The sequence below is a fragment of the Mirounga leonina genome, unplaced genomic scaffold (assembly GCF_011800145.1).
Source record: "Mirounga leonina isolate KUSES-001 unplaced genomic scaffold, KU_Mleo_1.0 Mir_115, whole genome shotgun sequence".
In the NCBI taxonomy this organism is placed as follows: Eukaryota; Metazoa; Chordata; class Mammalia; order Carnivora; family Phocidae; genus Mirounga; species Mirounga leonina.
This window is the reverse complement of record NW_023270268.1, coordinates 37,127,257-37,146,356: the sequence shown is the minus strand read 5'-3', so window position 1 is coordinate 37,146,356 and position 19,100 is coordinate 37,127,257. Positions and strand designations below refer to the sequence as shown.

At 43.0% G+C, this 19,100-nt stretch overlaps 1 protein-coding gene across 2 annotated transcripts in view; it reads right to left on the bottom strand.

The window, feature by feature from the left end:
* Positions 1 to 8,617: 8,617 nt before the first annotated feature.
* Positions 8,618 to 19,100, bottom strand: part of GRK7 (G protein-coupled receptor kinase 7) — a 40,422-nt gene continuing 29,939 nt past the window's right edge. The window contains exons 5-8 of one of the 2 annotated variants that reach the window (XR_004677643.1): positions 16,837 to 17,310; positions 14,702 to 14,770; positions 12,983 to 13,050; positions 8,618 to 9,308 (exon numbers count right to left, since the gene is read on the bottom strand). Coding sequence is in view for 1 of the 2 variants with exons in the window: in XM_034996049.1 (XP_034851940.1) it covers positions 16,974 to 17,310 (337 nt within the window). In the remaining variant the exon portion in view is untranslated. Of the gene's footprint in view, positions 9,309 to 12,982; positions 13,051 to 14,701; positions 14,771 to 16,046; positions 17,311 to 19,100 lie in introns of those variants that run through there. The other variant, XM_034996049.1, reaches the window with a different exon arrangement.

Genomic DNA, 19,100 nt, shown 5'->3' with positions numbered 1-19,100 from the left:
CCTATCTCAAGTGGGTTGTGGGGCTGGAAAGCTTTGGCACCAAGGATGGGGGATTAACCCGAAGTGAGGTTTTTCCTCAAGCAGGGAAAAAAAAAAAAAAGGCAATTGATAGAACTAAGGAAATGAGCTGAGAAAAAGCCGAACAAAGAATAGTGGTTGGATGATTCATGAGGTGGGGTACTCCTTTCTGGCAAAAAAAACAATAAGATTGTAATCTGCTGGTGGCTGTCTTATTCTTTAATGACCACGTTCTCTTTCAGAATTCTAAGTGTAGGTTAGGGCTGGAAAGGGGGATAAAGTTGAGATGAAGGACTTTTATTATAAGTGGGTCCATTTCCTCTGCCTTCCCTTCCTGTGAGGGCTGCAGACCTGCCCTGCAACTGAGTCATGGTTGCCCCTGTCCCAGCACTACAATTCATTATGTTTGCTGCCTTGGAAGACGCGAGAGGGAAAGAGCTTTTAAAATTCTGCCTTGGTTTGCTCCAAAGAGACCTGGGTATTATTTGCAGGTTACATTATTTTCGAGCCTAGTAACTTTTTCCTCATTGCTATTGTGAGTGCTTTCATTGTTTTAAACCGAATAATAGTCCAGGTGCAGCCAGGACTCTTTTCTTCTGACAGGAAGACCCCAGGAAGAGCTATCAATTAGTAACTGTTCACAACATACAATTGGTGGGTACTTGACATTTCCAGTGCTACTGAGGAGCTAAAATTTGGATGTCCAACTCTGACCAGAATGAGGAGAAGGAAATCACAAACATTGTTTCCTCAGTCTGTACCCAGAAAGGGTTGGCTTAAGAATAATAGTCTCTCGGGGCACCTGGGTGGCTCAGTCAGTTAAGTGTCTGACTCTTGGTTTTGGCTCAGGTCGTGATCTCAGGGTCCTGGGATCGAGCCCTGTGTCGGGATTGAGCCCTGTGTCAGGCTCCAAGCTCAGTGTGGCATCTGCTTGAGATTCTCTCTCCCTCTCCTTCTACCCCTCTAGCTCATGCTCTTGCTCTCTCACTCTCTAAAATAAATAAATAAATCAAAAAAAAATTAGTAGTTTCTATCATTGATCAGAAAAGAAATTTATAAAAATGAAGTTTGATAAAAAAAAAAAATCCTTCCATTGTGAGGAGGTGAGCAGTGACAGGCAGGAGGGTAGGTGAGGTATATAATAGTAGGGACAAGAGTCCTGGCTTGAGAGGAACTATAGAGTAAATTTCCCTTCCATGATCAAAAATAACAGATGTGCTGACAATCTATGGCTAAATTTGGGTTTTGGACATTGTGTACCTGGATTTGAACCTGGGATTCTCAAAGTATTTGTTGTACGTCCTTTGTCTAGTTACTTCCCCTCTTAGTGCCCCCTTAACTTAAATGTAAAATGGGGATATAATGGTACCAACACCATGGGGCTGGGGAGGGATCAAATGATCAATTCATGGAAAGCAGAGTAAGTGCTCAACAGATGTTAGCTATTATTGTCATCGGGGCTACAACATCACAATAGCTCTTCTGTACTACAGAAATTCCAGAAAGTTTTTAATTAGCTGTGCAATCTTGGGGCTGAATTTTCCTATCTGTAAAATGAGGGAGTTGTCCAGATAAGGTCCAAACTGACTTTAAAAGCCTAGAATTACATTCTTTGCATTTTCCTAATGGAAATATTGAGGCCTACAAGTAGAATCTGTCCTTGACACAAGGCAACCCAGTAAAGACAGGCTGGGGAGGTAGCTGGCCACCAATCTCCGGTGCTGCTAGTCTTCTATTATCTTATCAGAAGATCACAACCTGGGGCTCCTGGCAAGTACAACCCAGTATAACCTTTCTGGAGGTCATCTGGCAATATTTATCAAAAGCCTTAAAAGTATTTATACCTCAACATTCCAATTCTAGGAGTTTATACTAGGACAATGATAAATAATAAAGGATGTTGCAAGATAGCCATAAGGATGTTCATTACAGGATTATTTGTAATAAGGAAAAACTGGAAAATAGTGATAATAAAAACAGGATTGGGTAGACAAATTATAGTGCATCCATGTAATGAAATGCAGTTCTAAATATGATTAACAAGGAATTTTTTTTTGACATGGCAAGATGCTTACAATATATTGCTAAATGAAGGGGCGCCTGGGTGGCTCAGTCGCTTAAGCGTCTGCCTTCAACTCAGGTCATGGTTCCAGGGTCCTGGGATCGAGCCCCGCATCGGGCTCCCTGCTCCACGGGAAGCCTGCTTCTCCCTCTCCCACTCCCCCTGCTTGGGTTCCCTCTCTCACTGTGTCTCTATCTGTCAAAAAAATAAAATCTTAAAAAAAAAATATATATATATATATATAAATGAAAAAACAGATTATCAAACAATATATATACATTGTGATCCCAGAAGGGTTAAAAACCAATATAGATATAGATAGATGATAGATAGATAGATAGATAGATCCACCAAAAATTCACCAAATGAACCAAATCTATTACCAGTCCACTAAATATAGCCACTAAAATATAAAGAGAGCTAATCTCAAGATAGTGATTGGTATTTTCCTTCTTTTAAAAATCAGTTTTATACAATGAACATGTGCTTTTTTCTGTTTGTTTTGGAGAAATTAAAACATAAAAAGAGAAAGAATTGTGATAGCTACCCCACTCCCATCCCCACTGTGGCCACGTGCCCATCAACTTCAGCAATTATTAGCTTATGACCAATTTTGTTTCACCTTGTAATTTTTTTCTAAAGATTTTATTTATTCATTTGAGACACAGAGATACAGAGAGAGAGAGAAAGCATGAGCAGGGAGAGAGGCAGAGGGAGAAGGAGAAGCAGGCTCCTCGCTGAGCCAGGAGCCCCATGTGGGGCTCAATTCCAGGACCTCAGGATCATGACCTGAGCCCAAGGCAGACGCTTAACCATCTGCGCCACCCAGGCGCCCCTCACCTTGTATTTTTAATAGAAAAAAATGACTTAAAATTTTTTCAAGACTGTATAAGAGGAATTATTTTTCATTTCATTCCAACTACAGGCCAAATAATAAGAAAATTAGTTCAATATTCATAGTGGTCCAGAGCATTGCCATTTTTAATCTTATCAGGAGCAAGTAAGAGCAGTTCTGCACAGACCTAGGCCAGATCTTCATCAGGCAAACATCTCAGTCAAGACTAGCTTCCGTGCAAGTGTCAGAAACCCACCTCTGACGAGTGAATGTGGGGAACAGTTGGCTCTTGTGATCCCACTGGAGTGCAGGCAGAGGGAGGGGTGGCTGATGGATGCGGAGTGTCCCTAGGGCCTTGGGCTTATTACTCTCATGCTGCTGACCTGAGTCCCAGGCATGTCAGCTCACAGCCTCTCAGCAAGGGAGGGACGGGTCCCACCGCTCTCAGTCATACAACCAGGGGAGGTCTCTGTCTGATGGACCTTGGGTCTTGTCATTTCCCTGTGACCAAGGGGACCAGGCTGAGATATTTAGAGGTTCTAACAGTAAGAATAGTCATAACAGCGGCAACTTATAAAGATATAGCCTCTGCTCTGTGCCAGGCACTGTCTAAATGTTAGATATAAATACTAGTTAAAGCCTCCTAACAACCGTAAGAGGCAAGTGCTATTACCAGCATCATTACCTTTTTAGAGATGGGGAAATTGAGACCAAGAGCACCCAAGCAACTTGCCCACGGTCATACAACCGGTGAGTAACAGAACTAGGATTCACACCTAAGCCCCCTGGCCCTAGGGCTGGTACAATTAATGACTCTGTGATTTCATTGTTTGGGAGTTGGAACACCAAAAATAGTGTGCCTCTTACCATATGTAATCCAAATCCAAATCACATCAAATTCTGGATTAGGGTAAGAGAGTTAAAAAAAATTAATTTTTCCCTATGACTATTCGGTGTTTGCTGTCACATGCTTTTCTCATGGTTTTGGTGGTGGTGCCCTAGGTGACACTGTCACTTGCATAACTGGCCCCAGGGTTTGAGAAGGGATCTGTGGTAAGCAGGCAGAGCACAAATGTAGTTTTACTAGCCAAAGGTGTGCTGGGTGCCCCCTGCCCCCACAGGAAGTCCTCCAGTCCACTTCGGGGACTCTCACTTTTGGGGCTCTGGCAGCAGCTATAGACTTGACAGCTCACTTCTGCAAAGGCCGACCTGCATTCCTCTGGCTTTCCTTCTTTCTTCTTTCCTTCCTTCTTTCATTCTTTAAATGTGTTTGGCAGCAAGTAGCCAGAAACTCGGCTGTCAGTGCAAATCTAAACTCTAAAGAGGCTACGAGCTCCTTAAGAAGTCTGAAAGAAGGAGGGTTGCCCAGTATGTGTGACAGCTCAGTGATGTCATCGAAAACCCAGGTCCTTCCATCTTGCCGCTCTGCCTCCTGGTGTGTTAGCTCTTGTTTTCAAGCCCATGACCTACGGTTGCAGATGGCTGCCCCAGGGCAAGGCATCATTGTCTTCTTATAACATGATGACATAAAAAAGGAAGGGGTCAAAATGGCTTTTTTTTTTTTCACATGTCTCTCTCTTATTTAGGCCAAAAAATCCATCTAAGAACAGCCCAACAAGCAGCTGTTTACTCTCATTGACCAAGGTGAGGTCACATGACAATGTCTAGCCCAATTACTGGCAAAAAGACCAATCCTAATTCATCCTCTAGGTCAGGGCATGTGGCTTCCCTCGGAAATATTTGACATCTGTGTGCAAGGAAGGAGGAGAGGTCATTTTTGGGTAGGCTGATATATAACCCCTTTCTTCTTCCTCTCATGTCTTTCCTCTAACAAGCCTAGAAAGTAGAAGGCCTGGGCAGGGTCAAGGTCAGGGTTGGGGAACAGGGGACATGGTCTGCTCATTAGTGAAATTCATATTTATCCTTTTGCAGAATAATTTGACCTTGTGTTTTCCTAACTCTCCTAAGGCCTCAGAAAATTCTTTAATTCCAAGGCTGGGAAAAGTATGTTATATCCTGTATTAGTTTTCTATGGCTGCTGTAATAAATTACCACAAAATTAATAACACAAATTTATTCTCTTATAGTTCTGGAGGCCAGAAATCCCAAACCCAAAAGTTTCACTGGGCTGAAAGTCCAGGTATTGGCTGTGGGCTTGTTCCTTCTCAAGGATCTGGGGAGAATCCATTTCCTTGTTTTATTTAGTCTCTAGTGACTTCCTTTATTCCTCGGCTTGTGGGCCTTTTTCTTCAGTGTGCATGACTCCACCAAGGGCATCAGCTTCTCTGTATCACACAGCTTTCTCTGACCAACTCCTCCTGTATCCCTCTTAGAAGGAGGGTTGTGATTGTTCACCATCATCTCCTTATCTCAAGGTCCTCAAATTGATCACGTCTACAAAGCCCCTTTTGCCATATAGCATTTATAGGGAATTAGGACACGAATATTCAGCCCACCACATGTTCCTGATCCTCCAATCTCAAAACTTTTAGAAGGGGGAACTTCAGGGCAGGAGGGAGTTCCAATGTCTTCTCAATGATGTTCAGCAACCCAGCCGCTCATAATTGCAGGTTTGGGGTCTATGGTTTAGGTTTGTGGCAGGTGCTTGGGGTGGTGTTTATGCCTGAAGGACAGAATTCTCATTAGAAGGAAGTCTTTCTCAGGAGCCTATGGGGGACACTTGCAACTCTCTCTGTTTTCTACTTTTGCAGGTAAATGAATCAGGTTTGCTTTAAGACAGTGCATATGGAAGAAGTGGCAGATCCCATTAATGTAAAGTAACTTTAATCAAATAAATCACGTGCCACCATGAGCTTCATCACATTTTTAATGAACCCCCCACTGTGGAGTGATGATTCAAGCTATCAGGACATTATGTAAAATTTCTGTAGTGAGTTTATAGACCACTCAGTCTGTTTTCCTATCTCTGTATTTGTTTCTTTTTTGGTTGTTGTTCTGGTTCTGGTCCTTGCCCCTGACTTTCATGTTCTCTCATCTTTTAGATATTGGAAGCTTTGTATCTAGCTTTCCCTGGCATTTCTTAGCCTCTCTGTCTGGTGAATATCTTCCATGGGCTGTGACTTGTGACTCTAGTTGGTTTCTCCCCTACAACCTTGTCTATCTCCTAAAAATGGAACCAAGCTTGGGGTACACCTTGCCAGATTCTGGACCGAGTCACAACTAACCAACCACAGTTTATTTCAGGGGCAAGTCAGTGAAGTGCTGGTAAATGCTTAACAACCCACTCTCCAGGAAAACAAACCCTTAATTGTGGGATCCGCTGTTTTTTTGGGTTGCAGATCTACCCACCATGGCCTAATTCAAGCTACCAAGATGAAGTCAGGGGAGGCTGAAAGTGGAATTGAGAAGAGGTGCACACCATCTGTTCCCTGGGCCAAGGGCAGGTCTGTCCTCGCGACGCGATATTGCAGTAGTCTGCTACCTCCCAAACATTCCCTCTGGAAGTTTTGCCAAAGGAAACTTTTCACACCCATTCTCCCCAAGTCAGGCTTTGGTGGCATGGGAGTGTGACTGAAAGTAAACTTTGAGTTAGAATTGCATTTTGCTCATTGTCTTCTCCACTGTTCCTTGTTCCTTGTGTGGAGTAATGCTGGCTTATAATCAGTCACTTTTACCGGCAAGACAGTCACCATGCAGGGGAGGAGGAAAAGCAACTGGCTCCTTCCGTGGGTCTCCAGTGTTACACACAAGAAGATTCTCAACTTAATGTAACACCTGAGATGAATTAGCTGAGCTTTCTGTGCTACAGGAAAATAAAGAAGGGGGTGGTGGGTGGGAGAAGGTGAGCAGATAGAGTAGATAATTTAAATTCTCAGAGAATCCAGATGTCAGTTCATGGTTTCTACCTTCTTCTTAAACTCCTCTTCCAAAATCAAATGGAGGGATTTATTTCACTTCCTTTGTGCATCGCCACACATGGTGGCGTAGGGCAGGGTGAGTGACAAAGTGACTAGAGGGGACTGTGGGAGGGAGAGGCAAGATGACTGAACAGCCTACACACTGCATGTCAGAACTAAGTGACAGAATTGATCAAACGCTGGACTATGAAATGTTGCCAGTGAAGATGCATAAAGTAATAAAAACAGTGAAAATTCCACATGCCCGGGCAAACTTCTGCCCTGCAGTATCTGCTCTTCTGTTTTATGGGCCCAGCCCAGCACAGAACCAAGCAAAGGTGAGGGCCGGAGGGCATACCACTCCCCAGGAAGCCGGGCGTGGATAAGGGCATCCGAATGTTTGTTTGGTTGAGTTGCTATTTCACCATTGTCTGCCTTGTTACCAGTTATGACATGTGCCCAAGCGGCCTTCTCCCCTTCATTCCACTGGCATTTGTTAAAAAAACATTCGCCGAGATCCAGTCTGGATGTGTCTTTTAGCTTGCCTGTAACTTTCCACTTTAAGGGAGATGTAATAAGGAGTTTACAAGTCCTAATTGCACAGCTTTTTAAGAACAAGGATTTTTTTTTTTTAAGATTTTTTATTTATTTATTTGAGACAGAGAGAATGAGAGAGAGAGAGAGCATGAGAGGGGGGAGGGTCAGAGGGAGAAGCAGGCTTCCCGCAGAGCAGAGAGCCCGATGCGGGACTCAATCCCAGGACTCCAGGATCATGACCTGAGCCGAAGGCAGTCGCTTAACCAACTGAGCCACCCAGGCGCCCCAAGAACAAGGATTTTTAAAGCATAAACCTGGGAGAAATTCTTTTTTTTTTTTTTTTTTAAGATTTTATTTATTTATTTTAGAGACAGAGCACAAGAGGGGGGAGCGGGAGAGGGAGAAGCAGACTCCCTGCTGAGCAGGGAGCCCGATCCGGGACTCGATCCCGGGACTCCAGGATCATGACCTGAGCCGAAGGCAGTTGCTTAACCAACTGAGCCACCCAGGCGCCCCGAGAAATTCTTATAAAGAGGAAAGGAAGAGGGAAAACTGGATTCTGGTTCTTAAATCCCCCTAGGCATTATGCTTCTTGGTCCTTGGCATCAACTAAAGAGAAGCAGGAAAAATTATTGACCCACATTGGCTCATAGAGATATCCAGCCAAAGGGGGAAGTATTCAGGATGGTCATGGTCTGTCTTGGGCTCCATTCCTGTCTCCTACCACAAGGCCTAGTACATGGTAAACCCTGAATTAGTATTTGTTGAACGAGTGAATGTATATGATTATTTTTGAGGGGACAAAGAAATAAAGAAGTGTAGTTTCAAAAGGATTTTTCTAAGTATCTACACCCGAGCCATTAGCCCACAGGACCAGAAGTTGGGTGAGTGAGATGCAAGGTCCAAGGTGCGCGACTGGAACATTCACTTTCAGTTTGTGCACGTTTCCATGCCACTTGTGTGCTCCTGAGACCGAGCGCTGCCTTAAATATTATACCCTGGCTGCCCCGCTCACCTCACTCTAGTCCCAGCCCTGCTACTCCATCTAGGGCCTACAGAATATTTCTTAGAAATTATTTCTTCCTTGGGTTTGGTCCACTAAGTCTGCTCTGAGCCTCACAGGAAACATTGCCGGGAATAGGGACAGAGGCAGCTCCCACCCGGGAAACCAATGACCTCAGAGCCAAGAGGTGTCAGGTGGACCTGGGTTTACTCAGCACTGAACTGTGTACTTGAAGAAGACTATTAACCTCTGCAGCTTTCTTTTCTTCATCAATAAAGTGCAGAAAATAATACCTACTTCACAGGATGAGTGTGAGCCTTGGGAGTAATACACAAAAGGTACCAAGTACAGTGCCCAGCACATAGTAGGTGCTCAGCCAATGGAAACTTTTGTTGCATCATTATTATTGGCAGTAGCAGCGGTGATGCTGCCCACAGCGCCTGGCCAGCTCCTCGAATGGGAGCGAGCACACGTGTGGACTGGCCACAGAAATTTGCAGAAGCTGTATTGCAGCACAGAATTGATAGATCCAGGCAATTCACTCTGACTGTGAGCCAGGTGCTGGGCTGGTTTTCCTGTGTTTTCTCCCATCCTGACCACAGACTATTCTTATTTGATTATCTATACTCATGGACGACAGATAATTTTTTAGCTGAGGTATGTCTGGTGCAACATCGGGGACCTAATGATGCTGGAAAAAAAATTAATTTGCTTTCAGCAATTCAAACGTACCTGACATCCTGCATTGGACCTGGCAAACCTTGCCGGGGAGTTGTTAGCACAGGGACTTGAAAATGGTGCCTGCCACTGGGTGTGTCTCTGGAATGCCTGCTTGCCTCGGGGGCTCAGCACACTGTGTACTAGCAGGTGAACCTCTGAAGCTGTTCTTGGTTCTTCTGGCTCCTGGCTTTCTCCTCTCTGCCTCTCTTTCCCCAGTAGCGTCTCCTGCGGCACGGCACGCAGGAAGTATGGGCACGGCAGGAATGTACTTGACAACTGGCGGTGCAGATGGGAGAGGCAGGGCGAAGAGAACTGGTTTAAAAATATGTACTAGTCAGCTGGCCCACGCACCTCAACCAAACTGCTGGGGAAATGCTAGCTGCTTTCTGGGCTTGCCACCACTCCCACCAGCCCCCTATTTAGGGGCTCTTCTTTCTGCTGTGTGTTTCATAAGAGAACAACAAGAGAAAGGGCTCTTGGTGTGAACTTTCGTTAATGGAAGCAGAATTTCAAAAATATGCCTCAGGGTCCTTGATGGCATTATGACATTCTGGGCTGTGTCAATGGATAATCCTCCAAAAAAAAAAAAAAAAAAAAGTAAAATCGTGACTGTCATACAGAAATAAAAATGAATACATGTTAAAGATTTTATTTAACGCATTCATGAGAAAACTGGTGTTACAACCAGTTGAAAAAAGGTAATAAAAACCATACATCTGTATGCAATAAAGGAATGTTGAAATGAAAGAGCAAATACACATAAAACTGGCTTAGGGGGTGTTGGGCTGAGTTGTATCTCTCAAAATTCCTATGTTAAAGTCCTAACCCCATGGGCGCCTGGGTGGCTCAGTTGGTTGAGCGACTGCCTTCGGCTCAGGTCATGATCCTGGAGTCCCGGGATCGAGTCCCACATCAGGCTCCCTGCTTAGCAGGGAGTCTGCTTTTCCCCCTGACCCTCCCCCCTCTCATGTGCTCTCTCTCATTCTCTCTCTCAAATAAATAAATAAAATCTTTAAAAATAAAAAAAAAATAAAGTCCTAACCCCCAGGTACCCCAGACTGCGACTGTATTGGGAGATAGGGTCTTTAAAAGAGGCGCTTAAGTTAAAATGAGGTCATTAGGATGGGCCCTAATCCAATATGACTGGTGTCCTTATAAGAATAAATTAGGACACAGAGACCCACAGCAGGAAGATCATGGGCAGACAGGAGAAGACAGTCTTGTAGAAGTCAAGGAGAGAGGCCTCAAAAGAAATCAGTCGCACTGACACCTTGACTTTGGACTTGGAGCCTCCAGAACTGTGAGATAATAAATTTCTGGTTTTCAAGCCACCCAGTTTGCAGTACTTTGTTATCTTAGCCCTGACCAACTAATGGCGGTGGGGGGGGGGTTATTTGCATGTCTATAGACAAGAATTATTTTGCATTCCCATTAGTTATCTGGTTAATAGAGTTGTAAAATAGCTCCTTTAGAGTCAGATAACCTCTTCAGTTTAGTAGTAAGATAATTTATGACTAGGATCCGTAAATTACTGCTTGTGCGCCAAATCTAGTCCTACTACCTGTTTTTTGTTTTTTTTAAAGATTTTTATTTATTTATTTGAGAGAGAGAATGAGATAGAGCATGAGAGGGGGGAGGGTCAGAGGGAGAAGCAGATTCCCCGCCGAGCAGGGAGCTCGATGCGGGACTCGATCCCGGGACTCCAGGATCACGACCTGAGCCGAAGACAGTCGCTCAACCAACTGAGCCACCCAGGCGCCCTACTACCTGTTTTTTATAAATAAAACTTTATTGGCACACAGCCATACTTATTCCTTCTTGCATTATCTGTGGCTGCTCTCCTATTACAAAGGTAGAGATAAGTAGTTGCCATTTGCAAAGTCTAAAATATTTACACTCTGGTCTTTTACAGAAGTTTGCATATCCTCCTCCAGGCAATGCATCAGTTTTCCACTGAAGCACAAATGTTTCCTTACAATCAGAGCGTTCAAGGTCATTTGGTTCAGGGGTTCCCAGATTTTGAAATCTCACAGGTCCGTAAAATTTCAAAAAAAATTTGAGGGATGGTCAGAGGGTCTCCAATTTTACTTTTATAAAATATCAGCTGCGGCGCACCTGGGTGGCTCAGTTGGTTGGGCGACTGCCTTCGGCTCAGGTCATGATCCTGGTCCCGGGATCGAGTCCCGTGTCAGGCTCCCTGCTCAGCAGAGAGTCCGCTTCTCCCTCTGACCCTCCCCCCTCTCATGTGCTCTCTCTCTCTCTCTCTCTTTCATTCTCTCTCTCTCTCAAATAAATAAGTAAAATCTTTAAAAAATAAATAAATAAAATATCAGCTGCTTCATAAAAAGATTTGTATGTGTGTGTGTGTGCGCGCAAAAAGGTGATTTTATTAAAGCATGGGGATAGGACCCATGGCAGAAAGAGCTGCTGCATAAAAAGATATTTTGAAGTAAATAGTGCATGAGAAACTTTGCTGCATTGTACTTGCTTTCATTTCTCTGAGGTTTGGTAAAACCTCACCAGGAACCACCACAGCTCATAGTCTAGTTTGTGGAACCAATAATCTGGCTTAACTTTAGGCACCAAATGCTGGCTCTGTCCAAGGGGACTCTGCTGGTTTAGACCAGGAGTCAGGTCTGGTGAAACTCCCAGGATCCAGGCTGATACCCTTCAGCCAGAAAGGGGTCCTCAGGGACTGATTATTGCCAGAGCCAGCTTGGGCATGCCCCACACACCGAGGTCCAGCTATGATGGAGCCCGACTTGCTTTAAATAATACATTTTTTTCCTGATTTTTAAAATAAAAATGTGGTCAGTACAGAAAACTTGAGAAAAAGTGGGAAGAACAAAATTCATCTCTACCCAGAGAGATATAAAGGTTTACTGACACACATGGGCAACAAAAGCACTTTCCAATCTAAAAATCGTAAAGGGAGAAAACCAAGCATCTCTCCCCAAACCAAAATGGAGCCTGGCACACGCAGGTAGCGGTATGTATTGAACAAATAACTAAACCTAAATAACTGCAATTATTTATCCTAGATGATCCAAGAAAACTCAGTAAGTCTTTGAAAAATTTTTTGATAATCAAAATGGCTAATATGAGGGCGCCTGGGTGGCTCAGTCGTTAAGCATCTGCCTTCGGCTCAGGTCATGGTCCCAGGGTCCTGGGATCGAGCCCCGCATCGGGCTCCCCGCTCCGTGGGAAGCCTGCTTCTCCCTCTCCCACTCCTGCTGCTTGTGTTCCCTCTCTCGCTGTCTCTCTCACTGTCAAATAAATAAAATCTTTAAAAAAAAAATGGCTCATATGATAAGTCTTCCTGGCACCCCCCTTCTTGCATTTATTTTTTTTCCTTGTGTCTTTTTTTTTTTTAAACTCTTAAGATTTAAAACTGCCCAGGACATCTCTTTAAGAAGCAAGGATTATGTATTTTCACTTGTTTTCATGTCCAAACAATTTACATAAATCAAGTTTTATTATTAAAATGCCCTAATGATACATACAATATAATAACCTTTAAAAATTGATCAGGTAGACTCTCATGATTTCAAGACGTGTAATTTCTAAGAAGCCAATTAATTGAATTTTCACTTCCATGCCTGGTCACCTAAATAAAAAACATCTTAAACCTGGTATTGAAAATAAACAATTGAGAGTATTTTTTAACTCTTTGTGGCATGCAATCTTTTTTTTTTTTTAAAGATTTTATTTATTTATTTGAGAGAGAGAGAGAATGAGAGACAGAGAGCACGAGAGGGAAGAGGATCAGAGAGAGAAGCAGACCCCCCACCAAGCAGGGAGCCCGATGTGGGACTTGATCCCAGGACTCCAGGATCATGACCTGAGCTGAAGGCAGTCGCTCAACCAACTGAGCCACCCCAGGCGCCCTGTGGCGTGCAATCTTAAACTCAAGAATTCATCACTGTTTTCTTTGAAAACCTCATGCATACCTTCTGCTTTGATGGTACCTCTATGTCCCTTCCTGCAACTTATCCATCTCCTTTAAACCGATCTCCTCCTGTAGGAAACAAACATTCCAGATAACCTGACAAACTGGAAGAATAAAGATGACTTCACTCTGGTTCTTCTTTGTCTGAATACCTCACTCATATATGTGTTTGTTTCCCCTGATGTTTCATTATGTTTATGAAACTTCTCTATAAAAACATAAGCTCAATTTCACTTTTGGAAAATAAGCAAGCATCATCCCCTTTCAAAAATCACTTTCTTCTTTTGGTGAAACATCTGGTTTCGTCTTATTTAAGTCTTTACTTAAATCCCACCCACGACCTGTGCAGATGGCTCTACATTCACTTATTTCTCTCCATCTCCGATATTTAATCTCCCGGATCAGCTCTGTCTCTCACCTGCCCCACCCTTTAGCCAGAAGCCTCCTTCACTCTGAAGTGGCCCAGGTGGGTCCTGTACCTAGCATGTGATGAGGATGGGGCCTGGGATGGACTCCAATGTCTCCATTTATTCTAATTAGTTTTTTCTTTCATTGTGCATAAAAACTTTCCTTTTAAACTGCTCCCTGGGACGCAGCTCTCTTCCATCTCTCACCTCCTTTGGACCTTTTAACTAAGGTGGCCAAGTTTAGCTCTTACTAGTGTGTTCCCTGACCTAGAATCATTTGACCTGATGCTACTTACTGACTATAGTCTTCAATTTATTATGCCCCTACAGTATGCAAGTCATGTGCTATGTGCTTCATATACATTATTTCTAGTCTTTGCTACACCCCTCCCTGAAAAGCTGTGTGACCTTGGACAAGCTACAGAACATCTCTGAGCTTCAGTTTCTCATTTGTTTAAGATTTGTTTATTTATTTCAGAGAGAGAGGGAGTGGGGGAGGAGGGCAGAGGGAGAAGGAGAGAGAGAATCCCAAGCCGACTCCCCACTGACCACAGAGCCTGATGCTGGGCCTGATCCCATGATCCTGAGATCACGGCCTGAGCTGAAATCAAAAGTCATATGCTCAACTGACTGAGCCACCAAGGTGCCCCAGTTTCTCATTTAAAATGTGAATAATAGCAATGACAGGAGTCTGCATTCTACCCTACACCATATAGCCTCTCTTAGACAGTTGTCTTATTTCTCAATGGTGTCCCCCAAATGTCCAGGATAGGGCTCAATGTGTAACTTAGCTCAATACATATTTACTTGGTGATTGTTTGAATATAGTTATCTTACTCAATTACTTTCCTGAGTTAGTTTTAAGAAATGAAACACAGGGCGCCTGGGTGGCTCAGATGGTTAAGCGTCTGCCTTCGGCTCAGGTCATGATCTCAGGGTCCTGGAATCGAGTCCCGCATCAGGCTTCCTGCTCCTTGGGAGCCTGCTTCTCCCTCTGCCTCTTTCTCTCTCTCTGTCTCTCATGAATAAATAAAATAAAATCTTTAAAAAAAAAAAAAAGAAATGAAACACAGATTTGTATTAAAGTTTATCAAAAGCAATAGACATTCACATTAAGGAACCAATGCAATAAGACATTACTTTTAAATGTCTAATTATAAAGCTAAATACTAAGACCTCTACTCTTGGAATGCTCTAGTTAGTTGGATTTCTGTTAACTGTGAATTTGTTTTTTGTTAAAATAGACTTGTTACGAATTTCATCAAATTTTAATCTACTTTCTTGCCTTAGGAAAAAGAATCTGCTGGACACACCTGTATGTGCTTTGATGACCCAGGTCTCTGCAGTATCTCCAGGGCAGTATTTGGAGCATCAAGAGCTTGCTGAGGATAGAGAATGAGCAGGAAGGTGAGTAGCAGGTGCACTAACCCAGGACTCAAGTCTGACAGGATTTCTTACTTCTTACTTACTGTGCAGGATATGGCCAATGCTGTCTTGTAGTTGAGGATTACTGTTGGCTGGGTTCCAGTTAACCAAATATTTTTTGACGAGTATTTTTGCAACTCTTGGCTCCTGTACTCAAGAGATAAAACTTTTTTTTTTTTTTTTAAGATTTTATTTATTTATTTGAGACAGAGAGCATGAGAGGGAAGAGGGTCAGAGGGAGAAGCAGACTCCCTGCCGAGCAGGGAGCCCGATGCGGGACTCGATCCCGGGACTCCAGGATCATGACCTGAGCCGAAGGCAGTCGCTTAACCAACTGAGCCACCCAGGTGCCCAAGAGATAAAACTTTTAAAATGATTTCAGCCAGGTTTGTCACCACTGGCACAAGTGAGATTTCCTTATGCATACATATATCTTTTTTTATCCTTTCTTAAGATTTCATTTATTATTTTTTTTCATAAGCTCTATGCCCAACATGGGGCTTGAACTCACAACCCCAGATCAAGGGTCACATGCTCTACCAGCTGAGCCAGCCAGGTGCCCCCCCCTTTTTTCTTTATAAGTATAATCATCTCAGATTTATAATTGTGTCCAGAATATTTTTTTACACCCTTAGAATTTTCACTTCGGCTGTGCTCTTGAGAAGTGCTAATTCTACAGTAAAGTGCTGGCTGGGCAGCCACTTGAACTGAGGGCTACCATTTGTTCAAATCAGCTGCCAAGGCCATATTTCTCCTTCAGGTCTTGAAATAGCCAAGAGTCTACTTCACAAGATATGTGGGAAGAACTAAAGTGTACAAGGACAGGAAAGTCTACAAGATGAATATAGATGATGTTCAGTTTCATATATACTGCAATTGCCAAAATTACATGTTTTTTGGGTATTTGAAAAGTTGCTGTCAAATGTATAATTGAAACTTTGAGCAACCAAGACAGGAACCCATACATAACAGCGTTTCAGCCTACATGGCTCTGGTTCTCAAACGTGCCACACATCAGAAGTACCTGGGGAGGGCGCCTGGGTGGCTCAGATGGTTAAGCGTCTGCCTTCAGCTCAGGTCATGATCCCAGGGTCCTGGGATCAAGTCCTGCATCGGGCTCCCTGCTTCTTGGGAGCCTGCTTCTCCCTCTGCCTCTCTCTCTCTCTGTCTCTCATGAATAAATAAATAAAATCTTAAAAAAAAAAAAAGAAGTACCTGGGGAGCTTCTGAAAATCTAGATGCCCAGGCTGCCTCCCCCAGATCAATTAAAATATGGGGGTAGGAGTCAGATATTGATATTTTTAAAAGATCCCTAGGTGATTCTAAAGTTCAGCAAAGTTTGGGAACCAATGGCATGTGGAAAAATACATGTAAGCAATTTGTAGCATGTTACCTAAAGGACTCAACTTACAGAATACCTTAATTCACAGATCTCATGAATGTTTCCATTTAAAATACTTCAACATTATAATGGTAAAATATTTCAAAAATATGAAAAAGAGACTCTCGGTAAATTAAAAATTATTCTGTAATTTAAAATATTGCCAATATATTACAATCCACTCCTTTTTAGGGGGAGAATATCAGGAACATTTATTTCCAGCTTTCAAATCCTTTTTATAAGTACAGAAGCAGAAGAAATACTGAAAGATGAAGGGAAGAAAGGATATAAACAAAGAAAAACTAAAATGATTATTTACCAAGAATTGCAAATGCTCATTTTCTGAGTATACCACAACGTTCCATTCTCTATTCCTAGGACTTGGTGTAATTTTCAGGGACATGATGGTGGAGGGCTCATGCTTTTAGTTTATCAAAATAAACCTGAGTGTTCCTTTTCCCAGTCCTCAGTGAAAACTGAGACTTTACTCATCTTTATGAAAAAAGAGAGAAAGAAGAAAGAAGTGGGGGGAAAGAGAGAGAGAGAGAAAGAAGGAGGGAAAGAAGGAGAGGAGAGGAAAGGAGAGGAGAAGAGGAAGGGAAGGAGAGAGGGGAGAAAAATGTGTCCTAGTGGTGAGCTCACCTGTCCTTTGAACTGTTCTGTGGTTGAAATGCCCCTCCTGATTGATCAGTCCTCATTCAACAGATTTTCATGTGTTAGGAACGTTCGAGGATTATGTCAGCTGAGATTCCTGCTGCCTATCTGGTGGAGAGAACAACTTATAATAACAAACACACACCAGACTTGGATGAATTACCATCCCCACAATCTGCAGGCCTGTTGGGGTCGTTCAATTCTTCAAACAGTCCCGTTTCTATAATCTCTTCCTGCCATGCTATAGGGACAGCACCTGTTGCAAATCTTTGGAAGAACATCTTATCTTTATCATCAAATTCAATTCCCCGAACCTCAGAGAAATCTTCAATTTCAGCGATGTCTTTGGCATAAACCACTGAAGGGTCTGGCACAAATGGGGGCTCAATTAGGCCAGCTTCCAGGCGAGCAAAATTGATGGTTTTGAAGAAAGGGTGTTGCCTGGGATCATCAGACTTTTCTCTGTGAAGAAAGGAGATGGTCAGCCTGAGACACAGTAACAAACCAAAACAGGAAATGTTCTAACAATACGAAGTGTCTAGCATTCTTTTCCTGTAATACGATTTCATTTTAATTGCAAAGACAATATAACGATGTAAAGAATACTTTGGAAAAATAATAACTTTAAATTTCAGCCACAATTTAAAAAAATCACCCGCAATTCCATCTTATGCAGACAGTAGCATTTTCATTGTTTGCAGATAACCTTCACATGTAGATCTAATTTTTAGAGTCAAGCAGTTGACATGACTTTTATTCTTAGTGTTTTGTGGAAATACAAGCAAAATTCAGTGGGGCCAGAACCTGCTTCCCTGCAACTTCCAGCCATTGCATTTTGCTCTACCCTTCAGGGTCACATAGAACAAGGGAAGCATGTCTATCCACACACAGCCTCACTCACATCCTAAAAAACAGCACCCATATTGCCTCAGTCTTCATATGACATGATTTTTAGGAGCTCCACCTACCTCCCCCATTGCCACAATACTTTTAAAGACTTTAAAAAAATCCATTAGTAATTTTTAGTAGCATGAATGAGCATACATTCAATGCTCAAGACTATGGTTATTGGTTACCAAGCCCTCTTTCCTTGTGCTAGAAATTATGCCAGTATTTGCCTTAGAATAAGGGGGGGGGGGGGAATGTATGTTCCCAATTGTGTAACTTCTTGTATTAGTTATCTATTGCTGTGTAACAAACTGCCCCAACATTCAGCAGCTTAAAACAACAAACATTGGGTGCCTGGGTGGCTCAGTCATTAAGCGTCTGCCTTAGGCTCAGGTCATGATCCCAGGGTCCTGGGATCGAGCCCCACATCGTGCTCTCTGCTCCACGGGGAAGCCTGCTTCTCCCTCTCCCACTCCCCCTGCTTGTGTTCCCTCTCTCACTGTGTCTCTCTTTATCAAATAAATAAAATCTTAAAAAAAAAAATAAAACAACAAATATTTATTATCTCAGTTTCTGTGGGTGAAGAATCTAGAAATGGCTTAACTGGGTGCCTCTGGCTCAAGGTCTTTCATGAGGTTGTTCATCAGCGCTGTGGTCTCATCTGAAGGTTCAACTGGGACTAGGGGAGGAAATCTGCTTCCAAGCTCACTCACATGGTTATTGGCAGGTCTCCATCCCTCACCATGTGAGCCTCTCCACAAAGCTACCTTATAACTTTACACCTGGCTTTCCCCTGAGCCCAAGATAAAAGGCACAGTCTTTTTACTACCTAATATTGGAAATGACATCTCATCACTTCTGCCATATTGTTAGAAGCAAATGAATTAAGTCCAGCCCACCCTAAGGGAAGGGATTACACAAGAGTGTGGATAACAGGAGATGGAGATCTTTGGGGACCACACTTAAGTCCAGGTTTTAAAGAAATAAAAAGGGGGCTGTATTGTGGCATCAGATTCAAATGATTTTTTCCTTTTTATGTGAGTAGATATGTTCGTTAAGCATCTGACTCTTGATTTTGACATGGGTCATGATCTCAGTGTTGTGGGATTGAATCCCACCTTGGGCTCTACACTCAGCAGGGAGTCTGCTTGAGATTCTCTCTCTTCCTCTCTCTCTGCCCCTCCCCCTGTATACTCTCTCTCTAAAATAAATAAATAAATCTTAAAAAAAAAAAAAGAGGGGTGCCTGGGTGGCTCAGTCAGTTAAGCATCTGCCTTTGGCTCGGGTCATGTTCCCAGGGCCCTGGGATTGAGCCCCACATCGGGCTCCCTGCTCAGTGGGGAGTTCTGCTTCTCCCTTTCCTT